This window comes from Epinephelus moara, chromosome 10, assembly GCF_006386435.1.
Source record: "Epinephelus moara isolate mb chromosome 10, YSFRI_EMoa_1.0, whole genome shotgun sequence".
NCBI classification, from domain to species: domain Eukaryota; kingdom Metazoa; phylum Chordata; class Actinopteri; order Perciformes; family Serranidae; genus Epinephelus; species Epinephelus moara.
In genome coordinates, this window is record NC_065515.1 from 9,357,809 (window position 1) to 9,377,729 (window position 19,921).

The following is a 19,921-nucleotide window of genomic DNA, read 5'->3' on the forward strand; positions in this document are numbered from 1 at the left end:
GGGCTGGGACTCTTATTATTTACTCTCCTGTGTGAAGAGACCACAGCGCCCTCTGTCGGTGCTTCTCACACTCGCTCATACACCAGTCTACTTGTCATGTTACAGACATCCATGTGATATAATATGTGTTTACACATGATTTAACCCCCTGGAAATTAGGCAGTGTGTGTAAAGTGTAAAAACATATAATCAGTGAAACTTGGGGGTAACGTTTGTTTTTTGCATTTATAAATGTGACACTTGTCATACATTACGGAGAGCAGTAGTCTGTGAATGAGGCATGATACTCACTGTGTGCACAATTATCAGGCAAATTGTATTCCTGAGGATTTTATTTTTGAACAAATACAGTGATATCAGTCAATCCAAAATGTTAATAAACCTCAAAACTGAATATTTAACAAAGGAAAAGTGATGTTATATTTATCATGCTCAAAATGTATAATGACATTTTCACACTCAATTTTGATATGTATCTCATATAGAAGTGTGTTCTCGACATGCAGCATGTTATATGAAGTCTGTATAAATGTGGTCACAGGAAATACAGAAACACTGTATAATGAGGCCTAGATACAAAGCATGGAATTGCAATCTACATTTTACATCATACAGGATTCATATGGTGGCATTAAATAGTTGAAGCTGAATATCTTCTGTCCAAAACACATTCAGCTAACTATCACATGAGACAAAGAAAGGCTGCAGTTGAACAGGTGGCATCAGTTGGCAGTTTTGTTTCAAAAATTGTCAGGCAATTGATTAATAGGTTAACTTCTATTAATAATTGAACCAACAACCTCCTCACAGTCTCATTTCTCTAGTTCCTTTTAAAGTGTGCAATTCCTCAAAAGCAGACAAATTAGCCTTTGTCACAGAAGACATTTCTGACATGTCATAGCGGTTATCAAAATATCCTCAATTTGTGAAATATCTCCTTATAACAGTTTCTTCATAAACATCTGTGATGAATTTTCTTTGTGCATAATCAAAAAGGGTGTGTTAAAAGCTGACTGTATCATGAGAAAATCAAATCAGAACAGTCAGAATAAATCAAAACAGTATTTCCCTTTTCATTTCCTGGTGACACTCCTATAAATCTCATGTATGATGAAGTAATATAACATCTCATGTTTACTTTAAACCCAAATTATGTACTTAAATAATATGACTGATGGATTAAAATGCTCCTTACTCTTCCTCCTTGCCTTGCAGTCCGCCATGTTTTTTTTGACAAAGGGGGCGTGGTTCTACTGTGGCCACTTTAGATGATGTGGAACACTATGATTGGCTTAAAGACATCCAATTGACTAAGTCTGTGCATTGGGGAGGAGTCAGATGACAGCAATCATAGATCTAGACATCTACTGGAACGGTCGGGGATCTTCCTAGAAATTTCACTTTCTCGATCATCTACATTTCAAGTCATATAAATTGCATTGATATTCAAAAGTCATATCATCGAGGACAGTCTACATTTTACTGCCTTCAGGTTTTGTGGCAGTTATTCCTCAGCCACCTTCCCTGTGATCCTGTAGGTCTCCGTCGGCCCCTGCTCTCCACACGACAGCTGGGTGTCTTGACTCTCCGGCTTCTCCAGCACATCTGTCAACAGTGAACATAATCTTCGACAAACATTGAACATCTGATGTTTTTACCAAGTAAATGTCTCTTTTTGTTGCTTTTTTTCATTTAAAGGACCAGTGTGTAAGATTTAGGGGGATTTAGTGGAATCTAGCAAAAAGAAATGCAGATTGCAACCAGCTGAAACTTCTCCTGGTTAGAATTCCTTCAGTGTTGATTGTTCAGGAGGGTTTTACCAAGAGCCAAATTATCCATAGAGGTCTCTTCCTCTCCAAAACAAACAGCTAAACCACAAGCACCCACTCCCTATGTAGATGTAAAGGGCTCATTCTAAGGTAATGAAAGGGCATCAATTCTTGTTTTCAAGTGATTGTACACCAAAAAAAACATACCTATTATATTCCATTTCTGTTAATATGTTCCTCTACATCCTACACACTGGCCCTTTAAGAGCTGGATTTCAACTGTGACGTGGAAATGTTACAGACCTGTTTGCTGACTGTCTCCTGACTTGTTCCTGTTGTGCTTGTGGGAGGGGGCATAGAGGAAGATAATGGTGAAAACATACAGGTTCCACATGCCGTAGATCCCTGTGAGGAAAGCACTGTGGACTTGGAGCGTGTAGTCTCCCCAGTGCCAGTGACCCTCGCTGACCTGGTGAAAAATAAACATTTGGAATAATCTTTAAGAGCACAGAGACAGCCGGAGATTCCAAGTCCTAGCTGAGGCAGCTAGGACTTCCATGTTTATCATTAGAGGGGTAATACTTACTTGATTTAAGATAAAGAAGATCACCGTCATGGCTGCACACGCTAGAGTTACCAGCATCAAAAACTTGAACCTGAAAATTATACCCTGCAGCAAGAGTGGAAAAAAATCAGAATATTGTTTCATCTCTTGTGATTCAGATATCAAATGAAACAAATAAAACAATTCAAACCTTATAACGCAGTCTTCTGGCCTCAGGCATTGCAGGAAGTTGCTGTATTTTCCCACCAATGTTCCTGAACACACAACGCACCATGACACACAGGGAGAGGAAATACAGACAGACAGAAATGCCTGCCACATTAATGAAGGCGATCTGTGATGACAGTCAAGGAAACGGCCTGGGGCCGGTCGCACAATGCACCTTAAGTTTACTCCTCTAGTATGACACTTAAGGTTTAGTTTTTCCTTAGCTGAGGAAATGATTCAAGGGTGTTGCACAGACTCTTGCTCAGACACCATTTGTTTGCTTGAATGTGCACTTGTGATAGCCTAGACTTCCTGTTGGCCACCTTGTTTTTTTTTCCTGACTTTGGTTGCTGAGGTCCTCTTTGCAACAGTTTAACAAGCTTTAAGCAGTTCCTCAAGTATAAGACCAGGACAAGGAGATAAACTCAATGAAACATTAAGGAGAAGACTTAAGGATGTTTTCTGCAACTGATTTTATTTAAAGGAATTCTTAACTCTGATTTAAAGGAAATCTTCACTTAAGGTGCTTTGTGTAACCGGCCCCTGGATGATACACACAGAGGCACAAATTTAAAGTATGATCTTATGTGTCTGAAACATTGTAATCATCTGAAGGATACTGCCACCTTCGCCCCAATTTCTGATGCCCAAACACTGTAGAATGGGTTGGTCAAATGAACGCCCCTATCATAAGAAACAAAGCAGATCAATATTTAAAGCAAAACAGAACCATAACACAAAAGACCTCATCAAAAGCAGTCATGTCATTACCTTTCACTTAGGTCAAATATGAGGAGGATAAATGAGCCGAACATCACCAGTCCAACCTGCCACCAGTATGCTGAGAGCCGATTCCTCTGACTTTGGTCCTAAAGGATTTGATAATTAAGTAAACTGCATTTCAGTCAGGAACACTTCAGTCAAAGAAAACTTTATTTCCATTTGCAGTGTCATATTTGGCGCTATGGCTCTGTTCTGGGGCCACTCTGCCTTTCCTCGGGCCTACACAGAAAGCCTCTTCCATGTGCATATGTGGAAAGCCTAAGGCAGAGAGAGCACACCTCTCTGCCCTTCCATGTGCATATGTGGAAAGCCTTAAGGCAGAGACAACACATCTCTCTGCCCTTCCATTTGCATATGTGGAAAGCCTTAAGGCAGAGACAACACATCTCTCTGCCCTTCCATGTGCATATGTGGAAAGCCTTAAGACAGAGACAGCACACCTCTCTGCCCTCCTATGTGCAAATGAGGAAAGCATAAGGCTGAGAGAGCACACCTCTCTGTCCTTCCATGTGCAAATGAGGAAAGCCTGAGGCAGAGAGAGCAACAGCAAAGATCCCCCAGGAACAGAACAGAGCAGCACAAATGACAAACAGAAATGACATTGATAAGTCAGACACAACATGCAAAGGTGGAGCTGGAGTGGAGGCGGGTTGCAAAGCAGCTTGCAGAGGAGGCCAGAGTTTAAATAGGGCACCCTGAATACAATTTGCAAATGAGTTGCATAGAAAGGGATCATGTGATCTATCAGCTGACTCCCTTCCATCAATCAGCTGCTCCATCAGCTGATCAGGCTGTTTGAGATCAGCTGATGTAGCTGGGCTGTGAGCTGAGCTTGACAGTGTGTCCTGCCTGAACTGATGCTCAATAAGTGGTGTGGCAGAATGGAGAAAGCTACAATAGAGAAGAAGTGAAAGGTGCTGACCATGAGGTGTTCACCACAGAAGATGATCCAGAAGCAGAAGAGTGTGGCATAGAAGACGCCCTGCTGGGCATCTTCAAACAGCAGCATCCATGTCCACTCAAAGCCCAGGGAGAGCCACTCCACTGGCACATTCAGGAGCGTCATAGAGATACCCAGAGCAAAAATCACCCTGTATACAAGGCAAATACAAAGACTACTATAATGGATTGCTCTTAAAAGACAATAACATTCTGCTATAGGCTGAGTATTGACCTGATTCTACTAGGCTACAAGTGCACTTAAGATCAAACCGTTTTCATTTCCCCTGCTCTCAACATGCCACCCTGAAGCACTACATCCCTCCTGAAAGTATGACAGGAAGTTTACCTGTGGCTTTAAGTCCACACTGAGTGACTAAAGAGCCTGGGCTGCACTCAGAGTTTCAACCCAAGAGCAATGGAACTGCTGTATAATGAAAAGTTGACGGTGTATTCAGTCTGTAAATCTGAAGCCTGCACAGATGTAAGCATCGTATGGAGGCCCAAAGAGGTCAATGTTGAATAAACAAATAATCAAATCATCAAAAATAAAAAATATCAGTGCAAAACATAGACGTACCAGTACATTGTAAAATGATTTAAAGGTCCAGCATGTAGGATTAAGGGAAGATATTGACAGAAATGTAATATAATCATGTTTTCATTAGTTTATAATCACTTGAAAATAAGAATTGTTGTGTTTTTGTCACTGTAGAATGAGCCGTTTATATCTACATACAGGTCGGGTCCTTGTCCATGAAATCCACCATTTTGTTTCTACAGTATCCCAAAATGGACAAGCCAAACTCTGGCTGTAGATAGGGCCATTTGTGTTTTTGTGTTTTTCATGTTGGCCACTGTAGTTCTCCTACACACTGGGAGTCTGCAGTCTGCAACCTCACTGCTAAATGCTACTAAATCCTTCAGACAAGACCTTTAAAAAATCACAAAAACTCAATTTATTATCCTTTTTATTGAGTTTTTTTGGATTTATTATATTTTATTTATTAAATTATTTATATTTATTTTTATTTTATATCTATCTATATATATTATATTTATTTCATTCTACAACTTTATTTTAAATGCTTCTTTTAAAAGTATCTGATAATAAATAAACAGGTATTTATATATATTACATTTATTTCGTTACAGATATGTTATTTCAAATGCTTCTTTTAAGTAGGTATTGAATAATGGCATTTTTCTCAGTTACATTTTTATTTCGTGTCACATGTCATTTCATAATGTCACTTCACAAATGTTACTTCTCATAACTTTTCATGACAGTGAAACTGTCACCAGTTCCCGCCCCCTCACCCTTCAGCCAATCGCACGCCCCCAGTTGCCCAGCTAACTATCTGCCAGCTAGCTTACTTGCAACAAACTAGCTTTTCTAAAAGTGATATGAACTAAGAAAATACTTTAAAAAAGATTTTTTTTGTCACATGTATTCCCATGTTTTGTATTTATCATTATATACTTATCATAATGTGTAATTGGTCTATTAAATATTGAACCCTTTAGGCTTCCGTATATTTGTAACTTTAATGCTAAAATGTAACATTATTCTCGATGTGGCTACATGTTGCTAGTGTTAAAGAGTTAATGCTGTGGGTTTAATAAACACATTTTTCCTTATTGGTTCATACTTTTCCAAAAGGACCGGAGGTCTTGCCATGAGGCTGATCCTGTGCCAGTACCAAGCTGTTGCCACAAATATCCAGGGACTGAACACAGTCTTCATGCTGATCCACACTTTAGTGAAGCCTCCATTCTGGTGGATGCCCTTTGAGAAGCGGGACATTAAATGTTTGAATGTAACACACGCAGGCTTTGAGATCTATTGAAACTGAAATTACAATTAAATTACAATAATTAAACTCACCACCACATGGATGTCTTTTATTTCTCCAATACCAACATTCACTGTGTCGTTCACTGGCAAGCGCAGGTTAATCAGATAATATTTGTGGGCTACACATCCCAGTTCCATGAATGGTACGGGGTCACAGTGGTAAAAGCGGCCTTCGTTTTCATACGTCTGCAAAAGTACGGACTGTTACAGGTTACTAAGCAGTGATATTATAGTTCATTTCTTATGTATTAAAATGCAGTCATGCAGGTTTACCTTAGGGGCTGCAAATATGCACCTGAGAGGCCTTTGCACCACTGAGTGAAACTTTGTGGTCCACTCAGATCTCAAATCATCCCTGTATGCCAGGCCAGCATCAATAGTGATGATTACATCATCTTCTACACAGGCAGGAACAAGATTTAGAAAACAAACAGTAGCTTGGACCTACTATATTCTTTACATTTCTGACAAAGACACACCTCTTACCAATCTGATTGATCATTTTGAATGCGATGTCATACTGTAGAACAGCCAGCATGTACTGAAACCAGGGACTCATCTCCTTGTTGGGAAGAGGCACATGCACAGCAAAAACAATGTCGTTGGCATCCAGCGTTTTTGCCAGAGGCTCATCGAAGCTGTGAATCTGCTGGCACCGGTTGGGTCCCCACGGCACGAGCCAGCCGCGTGCCCTGTGGCGATTAATACATTTGGTGGCTAAGTAGCGAATGGCGCTGGTGGGACTGGGAGCTATTGCAAAGGGGAGTAAACTGTCAGAGACATGTGGTTTGAGTTGTGTTTTTTAAAGGGCAAGTTTTGTATTTTTCAAACTGGACTCTATTTGCCAGTGTTTTGTGTCTAAGTGACTAATGGGAACAACAGTTTTTTTAAAATTGGTTCATTGAGTGAGACAACTGAAGGCATCAGCCTTTAATTAATAGGACAGTTGTTAGCATGAAAGGTGGAAATAGAGAGGGGATAACGTGCCTGCTCCACCCTGAAGTGCTTGTTTTTGCAACGGACATGTTCAGATTATTATTTTGTGCCTGACAACTTATAAGTATGTCAAAAGAGACAGACCTTTATGTTTAAATGTAAGATCCTTTTTGTTTAACCAGAAATAGCTCCATAATCGCTATCGCCAATCCCACCAGACTCCATTTAAAAAACATTAATTTTCTCATCATACAACTCACTTCATTTTAAGTTGACAGAGACAAAATAAAACTCACAAAAACCATCTTGGTTCATCTTTCCACTGTTCCAGCAATCACCAGCTCTGGTTTGGCTGAAATAAACCCTTAATTTACGCAGTTAGATGTGAAAATATGCTGGCTTTATACATGCTAAAATTAGTGTTTATTTGAATAGAGTCTGGTGGGTTTGGCGAGGGCAAGTTTGAGGCTGTTTTTAGTTAAACCAAAAAGATCCTACTCTTTAACAAAAAAAGTTAATCTCTGTAGGGATCCTTTCCGTAAGTTGTCGGCCATCTGAGCCTATCAGTGACAAAAAAGCACTTGTAGTGGACAAAAATTGACAGTTAGGGCGGCAACGATTAGTCGACTAATCGATGACTCGACTATTAAAATAATCGGTGACTATTTTAGCAGTCAACTAATCAGTTTGTGTCATTTTTCATAGAAAAGAACTATAAAAGTACCCCAAAATACTCTTATTGCAGCTTCTTATGTTCAAATATTGGCAGCTTTACACACTCTCCCATGACGGTGAACTAAAACCCTTTGGCATGAGTACAAAACAAGATGACATAATTTGGGGGTTTGGGAGAGACAGCCTGACATTTTTCAACATTTTAACACATTTTTCGGGAAAATGATTAGTCGTTTAATCGAAGAAATAATTAGTCGACAATAAAAATAATCGTTAGCTGCAGCCCCATTGACAGTGCAAGCACACCTTCGGTGGTTACATCGCAGCCTGTTTCACCACTCCCAGCTGCCAATGTTTTCTCTCATTACTGGACCAATTTCAAAAATTGTTCCCAGTTAGACACAAAACACGGGAAAACAGGGTCCAGGTATGAAACATATCAAACTTACTCTTTAATAACAGCCAGAATAAAGCTTTATCATATTCATTTAGCCACACTGGGAGAAGCCAGTTCAAATCAGATTTTTTTTCTGAACTTGTAACACAAAAACAATTTGCAGATTACACATTCTAAATCTACTATCCCTTCTTTAAACAGTTGATATATAAAATCTGACTACTTACCAATTAATGCTCCGACCATGATGCAAAGAACTTGAAAAACAAGAATAAAGCAGCCCAAGAAAACCAATTTCCTGGTGCTCATGTTTTCTATGATTGCTCCTGCCATTTTTAAAGATTATTTTGAAAGATTGATGCTTGAGACAAAAGACCCGTGGACCCAGTGGGCTAAGTGCTCCACTGCTGCTCGTCTACCTGCTCACACACATCTGACTCACAAATCACGAGCACAGTGAGTGAGTGCAGAGGGGGATGGGGGTCTAACCATCATGTGTTTAAATTCAGAGGAATACATGATTACATACACACAAAACAATTGTCTATAAAACATGATTCCTTTATTGCTTAAAGAATACAACTTTGTAGCATAGGTGAATGAACGTGTATCACAACTAGGTTACTTGTCTTTACACTGAGGATTGACCACAGTCACAATGCAAATGTTTGATACTGCACCCGAGGAGAGGGGAAATAACAAATTCAGCCTGGATATCAAAGCATCTTACAAAGTCATAGGTTAATAATCCTTAACATTGTTTACACTGACACGGAGTCAGCAACGAGAATCACAGTTAGCACCTACACCTTTAAAAAACACTAACTCTGGGCTGTTAGTCTGTCCTCTATCTTTGGTTCTATGAGACAAAAATATAACGTTTCCAAAAGGTGTGGCTAAATAGCAATACTGTGGGTGGTTCAAGGTAGAAAGAAAATGCAACAGAAAGTATCTGAATGAGCTAAAATTAACCAAAATGTCCATTTAATTCTCTACTTAACAAAAATATTCCTATATTCACAACCCCTCAAATGATCTGCGGTTGAACAAATATACTAAGAGAGGGTAGAGAAACCCCTTTTTGTAAGAGTGACCATCAAACCACAAGAAAGGAGAAATCAACTGCTCTGATATCGTCCTAAAGCAGCTCTCCTAAACCACCAAATAGGGATCTAGTACAAAAAATGACATAAGTAAGCTATCTGGTGCAGTACCTGAAGGAGCGAACACTTGCTGCATTATCACCAAAATTCACTGACATATCCCAGGCAATGTCTGCCTTCAGTGTCCACAACACAGCCAGAAATCTACAAATTACTCACAACGTAATATCAAGACATAATTAAACAGAAGCAACTGGAAAAAAGGGGGGGAAGATGAGATCAAAAAACTTCATTAACAGCCTCTCAATCCAAATCATTTTCAGGTACTGGTGTCTGAACGTGTGGCCATCTTCCCCCTTCATCTTTCTCTTCAGTGTCCATTCCAATGTGCATTTATCCATGTTACACTGATGTATACCGGCGGTCAAACACGCCTCATGTCTCTGCCGATGACGGCACTGGGAGATCTGTGTGCCGACACTGTCCCAGGAAGGGATTTGGACAAGTTGACCGGCGTCCTGGGATCACATGTCATCCTCTTCGTCTTCGTCCTGAGAGGAGCCGGCCTGCTGGGCGGCGCTGGCAGATGCCGCCGCCATCTGTGCCTGTTGGGCGGCCTGCTGCATCTGTAACCACTCCTGCTGGGCGAGCTCCGCCTGCTGCTGCCGCGCCTGCAGGAACACAGTCGAACCGAAACAGAGAGATGAGACAAGGAAGGCGAATAAAGAGCTTATTAGCTGATTATAAACGGATCATGATGGTGATATCTGATGTTAAAATAGACCTCAAACATGGCAGTGTTTTTGACCCGTAAAGATATTATATACATTAGACAAAAGAAAAATGCTCACAATATTTTTTGCAGTACAATACTGAGGCTGAATTTGTATATATTAGACATTGCAAAGATGTATTGATTAGCACAACACTGCTGCAAGATAATTTGATAGCATGCATTATTAGACAATGTTCTGCATTTTTAATATGCACAAAGCAGACATCTTCTCCCATTTACTCTGAGGACGCAGCTGAGGAGGAAACGGTCTATACTGGAAACAGTATGCTGCTAGTCCTGGTCTATGTGAAAAGTATCCTGAGATAACTTTTATGGCCACAGGGAGGAAAAAAATAATCTGTGGCGTTCTGTGGTGCGCAGACTGAGACCACTGAGGAGTACAACAGGAGATCTTTTCTACCTGTGGCCATCAAAATGTATAATTCTCCCCCTTCTGTAGGGAGGAGAGCTGGAACAAAGGACACTGACAGCAATATTCACCTACATTAGGTGCACATTTACTTTATATGATGTACATTACTATTTCTTAATATCTTGTGCAATGTTTTATCATATTCAGTATGACACTGATTATCAGGAGCAGGCTGCTTTTCCCACCATTTCAGTTCATTTTTAGTAACTCATGTACTTGTCTTACTCCTACTGTTACTCTATTAGGCACTGGTTTGCTTTTGCTGCTTGAAATGCTTCTATCTTGTATATTTTGCCAGATATTTAATAGTCTGTTGCTCTAAAAACTGGGTCCAGTGAGTAACTCTGACCTGAGGAACCCACTGGTTGTCTGGCTGTTAGTGGTTGTGAATGTAAAATTGTGGTTACTGTAATTTGAAGCATTCTCTGGCACAAGAATTTCCTTCGGGATAAATAAATTTCTACTGAATTTAATTGAATTGGTGATAAAAACGGACTTAATTAGTCTTGTTTGTTTTGTATCTGCTCCCGCATACAAAACGAGAACAAGAAATGTACTCACATTTCTGAAGAGGTGAACCTCACCTGAGACAAGACCCTTACATATCCATCTACAGAACCACTGTACAAAGATACCACAATATTGTGACACTGACACAGGGACACTCCTTACTTCTAGCAAATATCTACACAGCATTACTTTCTGCCAGTTTCTGCTTGTGTTACATTTAAATCACAGCAAGATGCAAAGGAATCTGTCCCATATATCTCCAGGTGTGCAGTGAAGTAAGGGTGGCATACTGTGGAGGATGCTAATAGCTTAGCTTCAAATAATATTAATTATTAGAATAGAGTCTGCTTAGTTAGCAAGTTTTCATACTGCTTTCACTTTCATACATACTATGAAAGTGAAAGCATTTCTCAATTCAGTAAACACACAGTGTCTAACTGCTTCAACCTCTTTCACAAATCATGTTCACATATTACACTACAGTTAAAATACCTATACTTGCTCAGACTTCTCTTTCACGATACTTTTAGCCATCATGACACTTCCTCTTGTTGCTATTTGTCTCTTATTTGAGGTACATTTTACTTATTAATCTCTGTATGTTTAAATGTGGGTGCTCATCCACACCATCACTACATTATAAACTGTATATCTGGTCATATTTTCAGATCATACCTTGGCAAATAATTCCTGTTGTTGTCTGAGGAGCTCTTCCTCGGGTATACCCAGGTTCTCCAGTCGAGAGCTGGCCTTCCTCCTCTTCAGAGCGACAGTTTTACACTCCTGGAGGACGTCTTTCACCTCTGTGATGTATGATGCGAAACCAAGGCTCTCGAGGGCTTTGTTTTGAAAACAAGAAGTGAGAGTGAAATAATTACTGTCTGTGGTTTGAAATTGATGACAGGGGGAGGGGCACACCCCTGCCTGTATCCCTCAATAGCTCGTTGCTATGGAAATATGGACTAGAGGGGTCATCCCTGTGTTTCTCTGGCAATATGTGCCCATGGTCCAAAGCTCAATGGGTCCTACATTGAGCTTCAAATTATGGTTTGAGGGATGAGACTCACACTTTCATACCAAGCTGAAATATGTTGGACCATTCAAGCACTACTTCGTCTCAAAGGTGCTCTTCCTCTGTTTTGAGTTGGTCTAGGTGGGCATGTGTGTGCTGACATAAACTTACATTGGAAAAGATTGGTGAGGGCTATCTTTGCAGTTCAAACTGCAAAAAAACAAAGGGATGTGGTCGTTTCAAATTCAGTTTGAATACAAGAAATCCATTCAGCCACTGTGAAGATATCAATGTTTGAAGACGAGAAAATTGTCTTATGTCTTGCCAGCGAATTTAAAGACATGATCAGTAAAGTATAAGCTGCTATAAGGTGGGTGATTTCAACATACTGACAAAGGGAAACGTTTGGCCAAGGGGAAAACACTGCTGAGAACATAAAACCCCATGAAAAGTCTCCTTAATGTGTCATATTGAGAGGGGAACATAGGACCCTGGGAGCAAAGGACTCACCATTGATGACATGCTCAGGAGATATGGTCTTCTTGTCGGACTTGTTGCATATTTCATTGGCTTCTGAGGATATGAGGTGTATGAACTCTGTACAACAGTTAACCACCAGCTCCCTGGCGTCGTTAGCCACTCGTACGTTAGGGAGAGTTTCTTTAATCATCTTGTTGATAGCTGCTCTGGGGATGGTGAGGTCGTCGTCGTTTCCAGAGGAAGAAGCCATCGTGGCAGGCAAATGACCACAAACCACAAAAAAAATAAAGGATAGCTCCGGTTCTTGACTCAGTGGCAAAGAAAAACGTTACAGCAGACGACGACAGGTGTTTTTAAGTTAGTGGAGTTTGACGTTCTGCCCGAGACAAAGCAACATCAATTTAAATGTCATCAAGACAGAAAGACGTTTCCTCAAAGTTAGCCGGTTGGTTGGCTAGCTTGCTAACTAAGCTAACAGCGAGTTTTACGTGCTGAAACAAACGAGGTGCAGTTTCCGCAGACCACCGCTGTTACGCGGAATGTGACAGGAAATTCAAGGCCTGATAAAGGCTCAAGCACAATTAAGAAAACACAAAGACGTTAATACTGGGAAAAGTAGCCGTGGTCCCTGTCGCAAGCAAGCCGCAACCCAGAAGACAAGTGAAAGCGGAGGCAGAGAGCATGGCTAAAGCTAGGCTAACAATGAGCTGCCCCCTGCCATATGTAACTAAATAGTTGGCCGGGTACAGACGACGAGTTGAATGAAGTCGCCACGACACTGCGGGTCACTCTTCCCTGCATCGACCAAATGAGCCAAACATGTCAAACAACCTTAAAGCTGCCAACAGTTCATTTACAATTTTGTATTCTGAGCCACATTAGCTAAATTTAGCCGGAACCAACGTCAAAGAGCCGGATGTACGGTGTAACCGAGAGGTGTTTGGTGTGGCACAGCTAGTGTATACCGCCATCTTGTGTTCAAGCCGGAGAATTACACACTCATTCGACGATAGATAGATAGATAGATAGATAGATAGATAGATAGATAGATAATTCACCATAGACATACACTGGTTTTGCTCTTGCTCCTTGAAAACACTTCGTATCTTGTGTATTTGTATATCTTGCCATATATTTAATACTCTGTTGTTATAAAACTGGGCCCAGTGAGTGACCCTGACCCGAGCAACCCTCTGGTTGTGGTTATTACTGGTTGTGAACGTTAAATTGTGGTTACCATACTTAGTGTTACTGTAATTTGAAGTATTCTCTGGCACAAGAATTTCCTTGGGGATAAATAAAGTTCTATTAAATTGAATTGAATTGAATTGAATTGAATCTAGACCTTTTTGAAGGGAACTCAAAGGAGCAAAGTAGGATGAGCATAAACTCAAGTATTATTAAATTGTGTCGAGCTAAATTAGCCATACTGTTCTTATGGGTGAACAACATGATCCAGTTCACCCATAAGGATCCTTATTTGGGTGCCTATATATTATATGTTTTCCTGACAGTTAAACATGTTACTATACCAGGAAAAAGGCGAAAAACATGAAAATTCCACCATTTTTAAAAAATACATGAGACCGAAATGTTGCTGCATAACAGAAATGATCCATTTTTGTTTCAACTCACGAATATCTTTGTGAAAAGGTCTCCCATTAAAAGTCCACGTGGTGTGAGGCTCAGAGCAAACTGCTGAATCCCAGATTAGGCCATGAGTTAATATCTTACATAACCCAGTGTCACAAACACAATATGTCATTAACTGATCCACAAACTCTTCCCTGTTGTTAAAAGTCGGCTTTTAAATGTTTGGAATGTCGTCAAACACAAATGTCACCTCTCTGTAAAGCAGTGTAACGACCTGAACGCTTCCTCTGATGCAGTGACTTTGTCCCTGCCCTTCAAAGTTTTGCTTACGACTTGCATATTGTGTAATATAAGGCTTGGAGGCTTAACGACTTAAGACAGTTATGGTAGATGGATGAATGTACCAGGTGTAGTTTAAAACCTGCAGCAGGAGCTCACAGGCACAAGAGACTGAATTGATTATTTATTACTTTCATATTTTTATTTGTTCACAGTTTCGTCACAAAGACACTTCACAGCTACAGCAATTCAAATTGAATAAAGATAAATTACAGGATGCATTGATGCATCTTGACAAAAATAAGAAAGACTCTGAGGCTCTTTTAATTGGTCTTGTCCTTCTCCAAGGTAAAGCTCTTTCGACTTCTCCAGCGCAGAAGTTTGAGGAAGTTCAGACTGGCGTTGAAGACCTTGTCGTGCTCAAACACCATTTTGTAAAATGTTTCAATTGGGAGGTCGCCATTGGGGTCAGCGTATTTCAGTGTGGTCATAGGGGTGTAAAGCATGTTTGTCTGATGACGGAAAGGGGGATTATCCATGGTGATGATCTTGATGGTATGCTAGGAGGAAAAACACAAACATCAACCACACAGACAATGTGCAGTGATTCATCTCAGTTTCCAGTTCTTCAAAGACAAAGCAGTAGATCTCTGCTTCCCAACCTGGGGGTCCCGCCACCACTATGGGTCGCCAAGTGGACTTGTGTTTTTTATTCTCGCTTAGGGGAGGGACGTACAAATTTAAATGGTTGTACTTTGGATTTATTTAATTGCCAATTTAATAAACAACAACAAGAAAAGCCTTCCAAATTCGCATTTAGAAAGCATGCTTTGGCCGAAAGTAAACCATTTGCATGAACTAACCAGCATGCATTACAAGAGTTAAAAACCAAGGCTTTTTTCAATTCCATGATTTTATCTTCAGCTTTTAACTTTTAACTTTCAAACACCAAAGGGTAAGATTTAAAAATCTAGACTAAATTATGGTGGAGGGATGGTCATGCATTTTCCACTAGTCACTCAGGGAGGCTCAAGGAAACATATTTGTAGCTTCAGGGAGGGTCAAAATAAAAATAAAAAAATAATAAAAATGATACCCCTGCCACCTCCTGCCTTGCATAAATTAAGGACAGTTGCTTAAAATGACGAAAGAGCTAATGGAACAACAACCAAGCATCAGGCAGAAGAAGAAAACACTGAATTTGTTAGTTATATATGTAGTTCCTACAAATATCAGGAAAATTCATCTCTGAATATTCAGAAGAAATAATCTGCTCAAAATTCATCCACATTTTTTTTTTGCACAAACTTCCTGCAGTAATTGAGTTCATTAATTGAGTTAAGTGTACAGTTTATCAGTTGTTCTTTACTGTTACTGTTATGCACTCAATATAATATAAAATATCCATAAATGTCACTTAGTCGGGGCTCGTCAGTTGACTCAATCGTAGAAAAGGGGTCCCTCAAGGAACAAGGTTGGGAACCACTACAATAGATGATGAGGTGAATAATGCTTGTGGATGAAAACTATAGTTACCTCTGCTACATCCTCAGCAGTCTGCCCGAGGGTTTCGAAGATCTGACCATAGTTCTTCAAGTAGATGTTCTGGAACATGTCAGCAGTGATTTTGTCAGCTTTGCTGAGATCAGTCTTCATGCCCTCCTCAAAGACCTTACGCTCGAACTCTGTTATCACTGGACCGGGCTCTATCAGGCTGATACTGAGGGAAGAAAAGAAGAGAAGTACAGTACAAGACAGTGGTGTTGTTAGGCCTGGGTGTCCGAGGCGTCAGCCCCAAATGTTTTATTATTTGCCCTGAATCTAAATATATCAGCTATATGTATGGTTCAAAAATAAGAATAGGCCTAATAATAAAAACAAAAAGATGCCATGTTTCCCCCTGACACCGTGTGTTGTGTAACAGCGACATCATGCCAACATTAAAGGATAGCTTTTTGCCAGATTTCGACGACTTTGGAGTGAGACCAGGTTGGCATTAAAGCCCCTGAAAATAATATGATATCACTGATTAAAAAAACGGAAGTCTTGGGTCCTCTGTGTCATTTAAGCAGCGCATTTTGTGTGATTGCTTTAATGTTAAAGGCCCTATAGTAAATATATTGCTGGGCAATTTAATCTATAATAACACATCACCATTAGCTGATTGTATTTTCTATTTTTAATCTGAGTCTTCAAAGTAACTAAGTAACTAACAAATAAATGTAGTGGAGTAAAAAGTGTTTCTCTCTGAGACGTAGTGGAGTGTAGTAAGTATAAAGTAGTATAAGATGGAAATACTAAAGTAAAAGTACCACAAAATTCTCTACATTTAAATAATATCAGTTGCAAAGTATTCTGCTTCTACTCAATACTAATTAATTACAACTACTAATATTGTTAAAATCACAATTAGTAATTAATCTGGGGGTGGGGGGGGGGGGGGTGTTTAAGGAAAAAGAAGATGCACAGTAAAAGGTAACTGAATGCTACAAAGCTATACTTCAATGTACTGTTTTTATCTGAAACCGCCCTGCAGAGCTGATTCCTTCAGGATTCAGGTACTGAATGATGCTGTTAGGACATGCCCTGCAGACCAGGGTGTGCTGTGGATGTTTTTGGCATGACACACTTAAGCTGGCATACTTCCCTCTCAGTGGTGAGACAATGGTGGGTCTGGTTGTGCGATGCGAGTGTGCAGATGTTGCAAACAGATAACTGCTGGTGTGCAGGCATTTTCATGTTCGTTCTGAAGAGGAATGTTGTTTCCCTGACTGATCTAAGCTTTGTGAGCACCATTTGAATTTCAGTACCGAAAGTAAAGAGCAAAAAGTGCAGTAGTCTGTGTGTTCTGCAGAAGCAGCATAAAAGCATCTTACTTGAGTTGAAACCTCAGGGCTTGCACTGCTAGGCTTTCGCAGAAGCCTTCCACTGCAAACTTGGATGCTGCATAGACGTCATTGAATAGAATTCCTGAAAAACAGAGCAAGACACTGTTACTGTTAGTCTTTTGTCACCATGAAGATATGTTTTCATGTTAAACAGATGTAACTGTCCTCACCCTGAATGCCCATGACGCTACTAATGACCACAATATGGCCTTTTTTCCTCCTCTTCATGTCAGGTAGGATTTCCTTCAGCAACCGCACAAGCCCAAAGAAGTTGGTGTCCATGACGGTCTTCATCTCATCGATAGACTGACACTCAATGGGTCCAATCAGACCCATCCCAGCATTACTTACTGTGAGAGGAAGAAATATTATTCAATCATGTAGAGTACTATGCCTTGGAAGAATATGCATATCACATTTTTTTCTGACTGCATTGAACCAAAGAACTTACTGAGAATGTCCACCCTGCGCTCAGGCAGGCTGTCCACACAGGCTTTGATAGAGACTTCGTCACATACATCCAACTGTTTGATTTCCAAAGTCCTGCCCAACGTCCGACCTGCAGCCTCAACCAGCGGCTCAGCCTTACTGAGGTTCCTCATGGTGGCATAGACTGCAACAGAGGAAACTAACTGAGAACTTGCGTGCAGAATTAAAGTTAAAGACCTAATCTGGCTTTGAACAGAGGCAAAAAGGGCAAGTGCACCAACCATCAAATATAAGCAGCGTGTTTTTTAACTTACCCATGGTAGCACTGGATAGATCAAAAAGTGTTGTTGTTTTTTTTTTTAATTAACAAGTCATTCATTATTGTGTATTGGCCAAGATAATGACAAGAAAAGCAATTGTTTTCTACAGACATTATTGCATTTCTATCCAGAATAGTGCCATGAAATTGGTTTTTTTTGTTTGTTTGTTTTTTCAACAAGTCATTGCTGCGCTTCCAGCCAAGATAGTGCCACCAAATGTGTTATTTCTTAACCAAGACATTGCTGCTTTCCCTGCTGGGATAGTGCCACGAAAAGCGTTTGTATTTTTAGCACGACATTATAGATGGAGCCACAGACAGCGATATGTTAAGCTCAAATCATGATTTTTTTTCCCTTTTACCAAGTGGTTTTTATGCTTAACCCTAACCACACATTGACCACAGTGATGTTGAAAAAACATGTAACATTTAAACATATCTGCTACATAATAACATACAAATGAAACATATCTGTGATTTGCATAAACATACAATACCATTGGCACTGGCAGTTGGGTTTTGCATATCACTTTGATTTTAATTTCTCGGATTTTGACTCTAAATGTCTGCTGCCATACCAAAACAATGTCGGTAATATGATTTTGTCTATGATGTTCACAGCATTTAAAAATGAGCAGCTGAATTCAACAGCAACGTCCTCTGCAAAAACAGTGTTCCAGTTGTTCAGAATAATTTTGTATTATTTATTTGCACAGTTTTAAAACAATTGGTATTAAAACATCAACAACAGCAAAAAAACAGATTGTGCAGGTGAGATGAAAAACTCCTTAAAGGGTTATAAGTTATCTCACCCAAATATTCAATAAAACAAAAAGACAAAGATTTAAAATTGTCTATAAAATAATCAATAAGATACAATATAGTACCAAAAATAGAAATATAATCTACAGGTATTGTGACTATTTCATCCATAAAAGCAGTTCCTGGAAAGAGACGTGCACTGGCACGACTCTCGAAGGCAAAAAACTCAAAACTTTGCAGCCAAAAACAAAACAATCTGCACTGCTGAGAAAATATGGTTTCCTTTTGTGATTTAGGTGAATACATTTATAAAAGAATTATAACAAGTTTCTTGCCAAATGAAGGGTTATCTGAGCATGTATTCTTATATTTGTAAAACAACTGTAGGCACATAACTTTGAATGACTAGTCTCTAAAAGCAAACTGGTCACTTGTATTGCCACAGTATTTGATATTCACCATTATTACTCATCAAACTTTAGTTTAAATAAGGGACTGTGCGACACTCATTGGTTTGGGGAAAAGCCTTCCGCACCTTTAATGAAATTGGACCCTCAGCTTTACTTAGAAAACACTGTAAAACCCTCTTCTATCATATCTAAAAATAATACCACAGTGTTGAATTAATGCAGCTAATAATAAAAACCAAGGTGCATAAAGAAATTAAAGTGGCGTATTGTTTTAAACTTACTATTTTAACCCCTTTCGTAATTTTCATACAGTCTCTGCTGTTAAATTTCCTTTCTTCCATTCAGATTTCTCAACAGCCTGATGTATGTGCAACACAGACATCGTAAAACTAAACTAAATTAACAATGTTGCAGTTTTACCCATGAACCTTTTCTTCTCATCTTTTGCGATGCGGGCAGCCAAGGCGAGGCCGATCCCAGAGGAGCAGCCTGTGATGAGTACCACCTTCTGGGCCATTGTGCCTGGTTAGTGTTTGTCTTGCAGCTCCAGCAGCAGAGAATGAAGGAGAACAAAAGAGGGGAGGTAATGGGTGAGCGGAGGGCCCTTTTAAAGCCCGCTTCTTAATCCACAGGTCTGCAACTCAGCAGAAGCCTTGTGCACATGGGCTGAAGATTACCATCAAGCACAGCCTACGCATGGTGCTAATGCCTAGTAAGGATTTAGGCTGATGATAACAAGTTTATTGCCGCAGTGAATCGTGAAGACTTGACTCAAAGACTTGATGGGAAAAAAGCACAT

The 19,921-nt window shown here is 39.8% G+C and overlaps 3 protein-coding genes across 3 annotated transcripts; all 3 read right to left on the reverse strand.

The window, feature by feature from the left end:
• Positions 1-404: 404 nt before the first annotated feature.
• Positions 405-8,468, reverse strand: LOC126396840 (protein wntless homolog). Its single transcript, XM_050055181.1, has 12 exons — positions 8,357-8,468; positions 6,608-6,871; positions 6,395-6,519; positions 6,152-6,307; positions 5,916-6,052; positions 4,247-4,415; positions 3,313-3,410; positions 3,162-3,225; positions 2,525-2,668; positions 2,356-2,439; positions 2,073-2,238; positions 405-1,605 (listed from the first exon to the last, which is right to left on the reverse strand). The coding sequence occupies exons 1-12, from the start codon at positions 8,460-8,462 to the stop codon at positions 1,505-1,507; spliced, it is 1,614 nt and encodes a 537-aa protein (XP_049911138.1). The 5' UTR covers positions 8,463-8,468; the 3' UTR covers positions 405-1,504.
• A 201-nt stretch (positions 8,469-8,669) lies between these two features.
• On the reverse strand, positions 8,670-13,362 carry dr1 (down-regulator of transcription 1). The gene is made up of 3 exons (XM_050055176.1): positions 12,473-13,362; positions 11,626-11,789; positions 8,670-9,903 (listed from the first exon to the last, which is right to left on the reverse strand). Exons 1-3 carry the CDS (start codon positions 12,690-12,692, stop codon positions 9,757-9,759), a joined length of 531 nt encoding a protein of 176 aa, XP_049911133.1. The 5' UTR covers positions 12,693-13,362; the 3' UTR covers positions 8,670-9,756.
• A 1,200-nt stretch (positions 13,363-14,562) lies between these two features.
• Positions 14,563-19,827, reverse strand: zgc:109982 (uncharacterized protein LOC553564 homolog). The gene is made up of 6 exons (XM_050055172.1): positions 19,543-19,827; positions 17,654-17,815; positions 17,373-17,552; positions 17,191-17,284; positions 15,851-16,034; positions 14,563-14,874 (listed from the first exon to the last, which is right to left on the reverse strand). The coding sequence occupies exons 1-6, from the start codon at positions 19,637-19,639 to the stop codon at positions 14,638-14,640; spliced, it is 954 nt and encodes a 317-aa protein (XP_049911129.1). The 5' UTR covers positions 19,640-19,827; the 3' UTR covers positions 14,563-14,637.
• Positions 19,828-19,921: the final 94 nt, after the last annotated feature.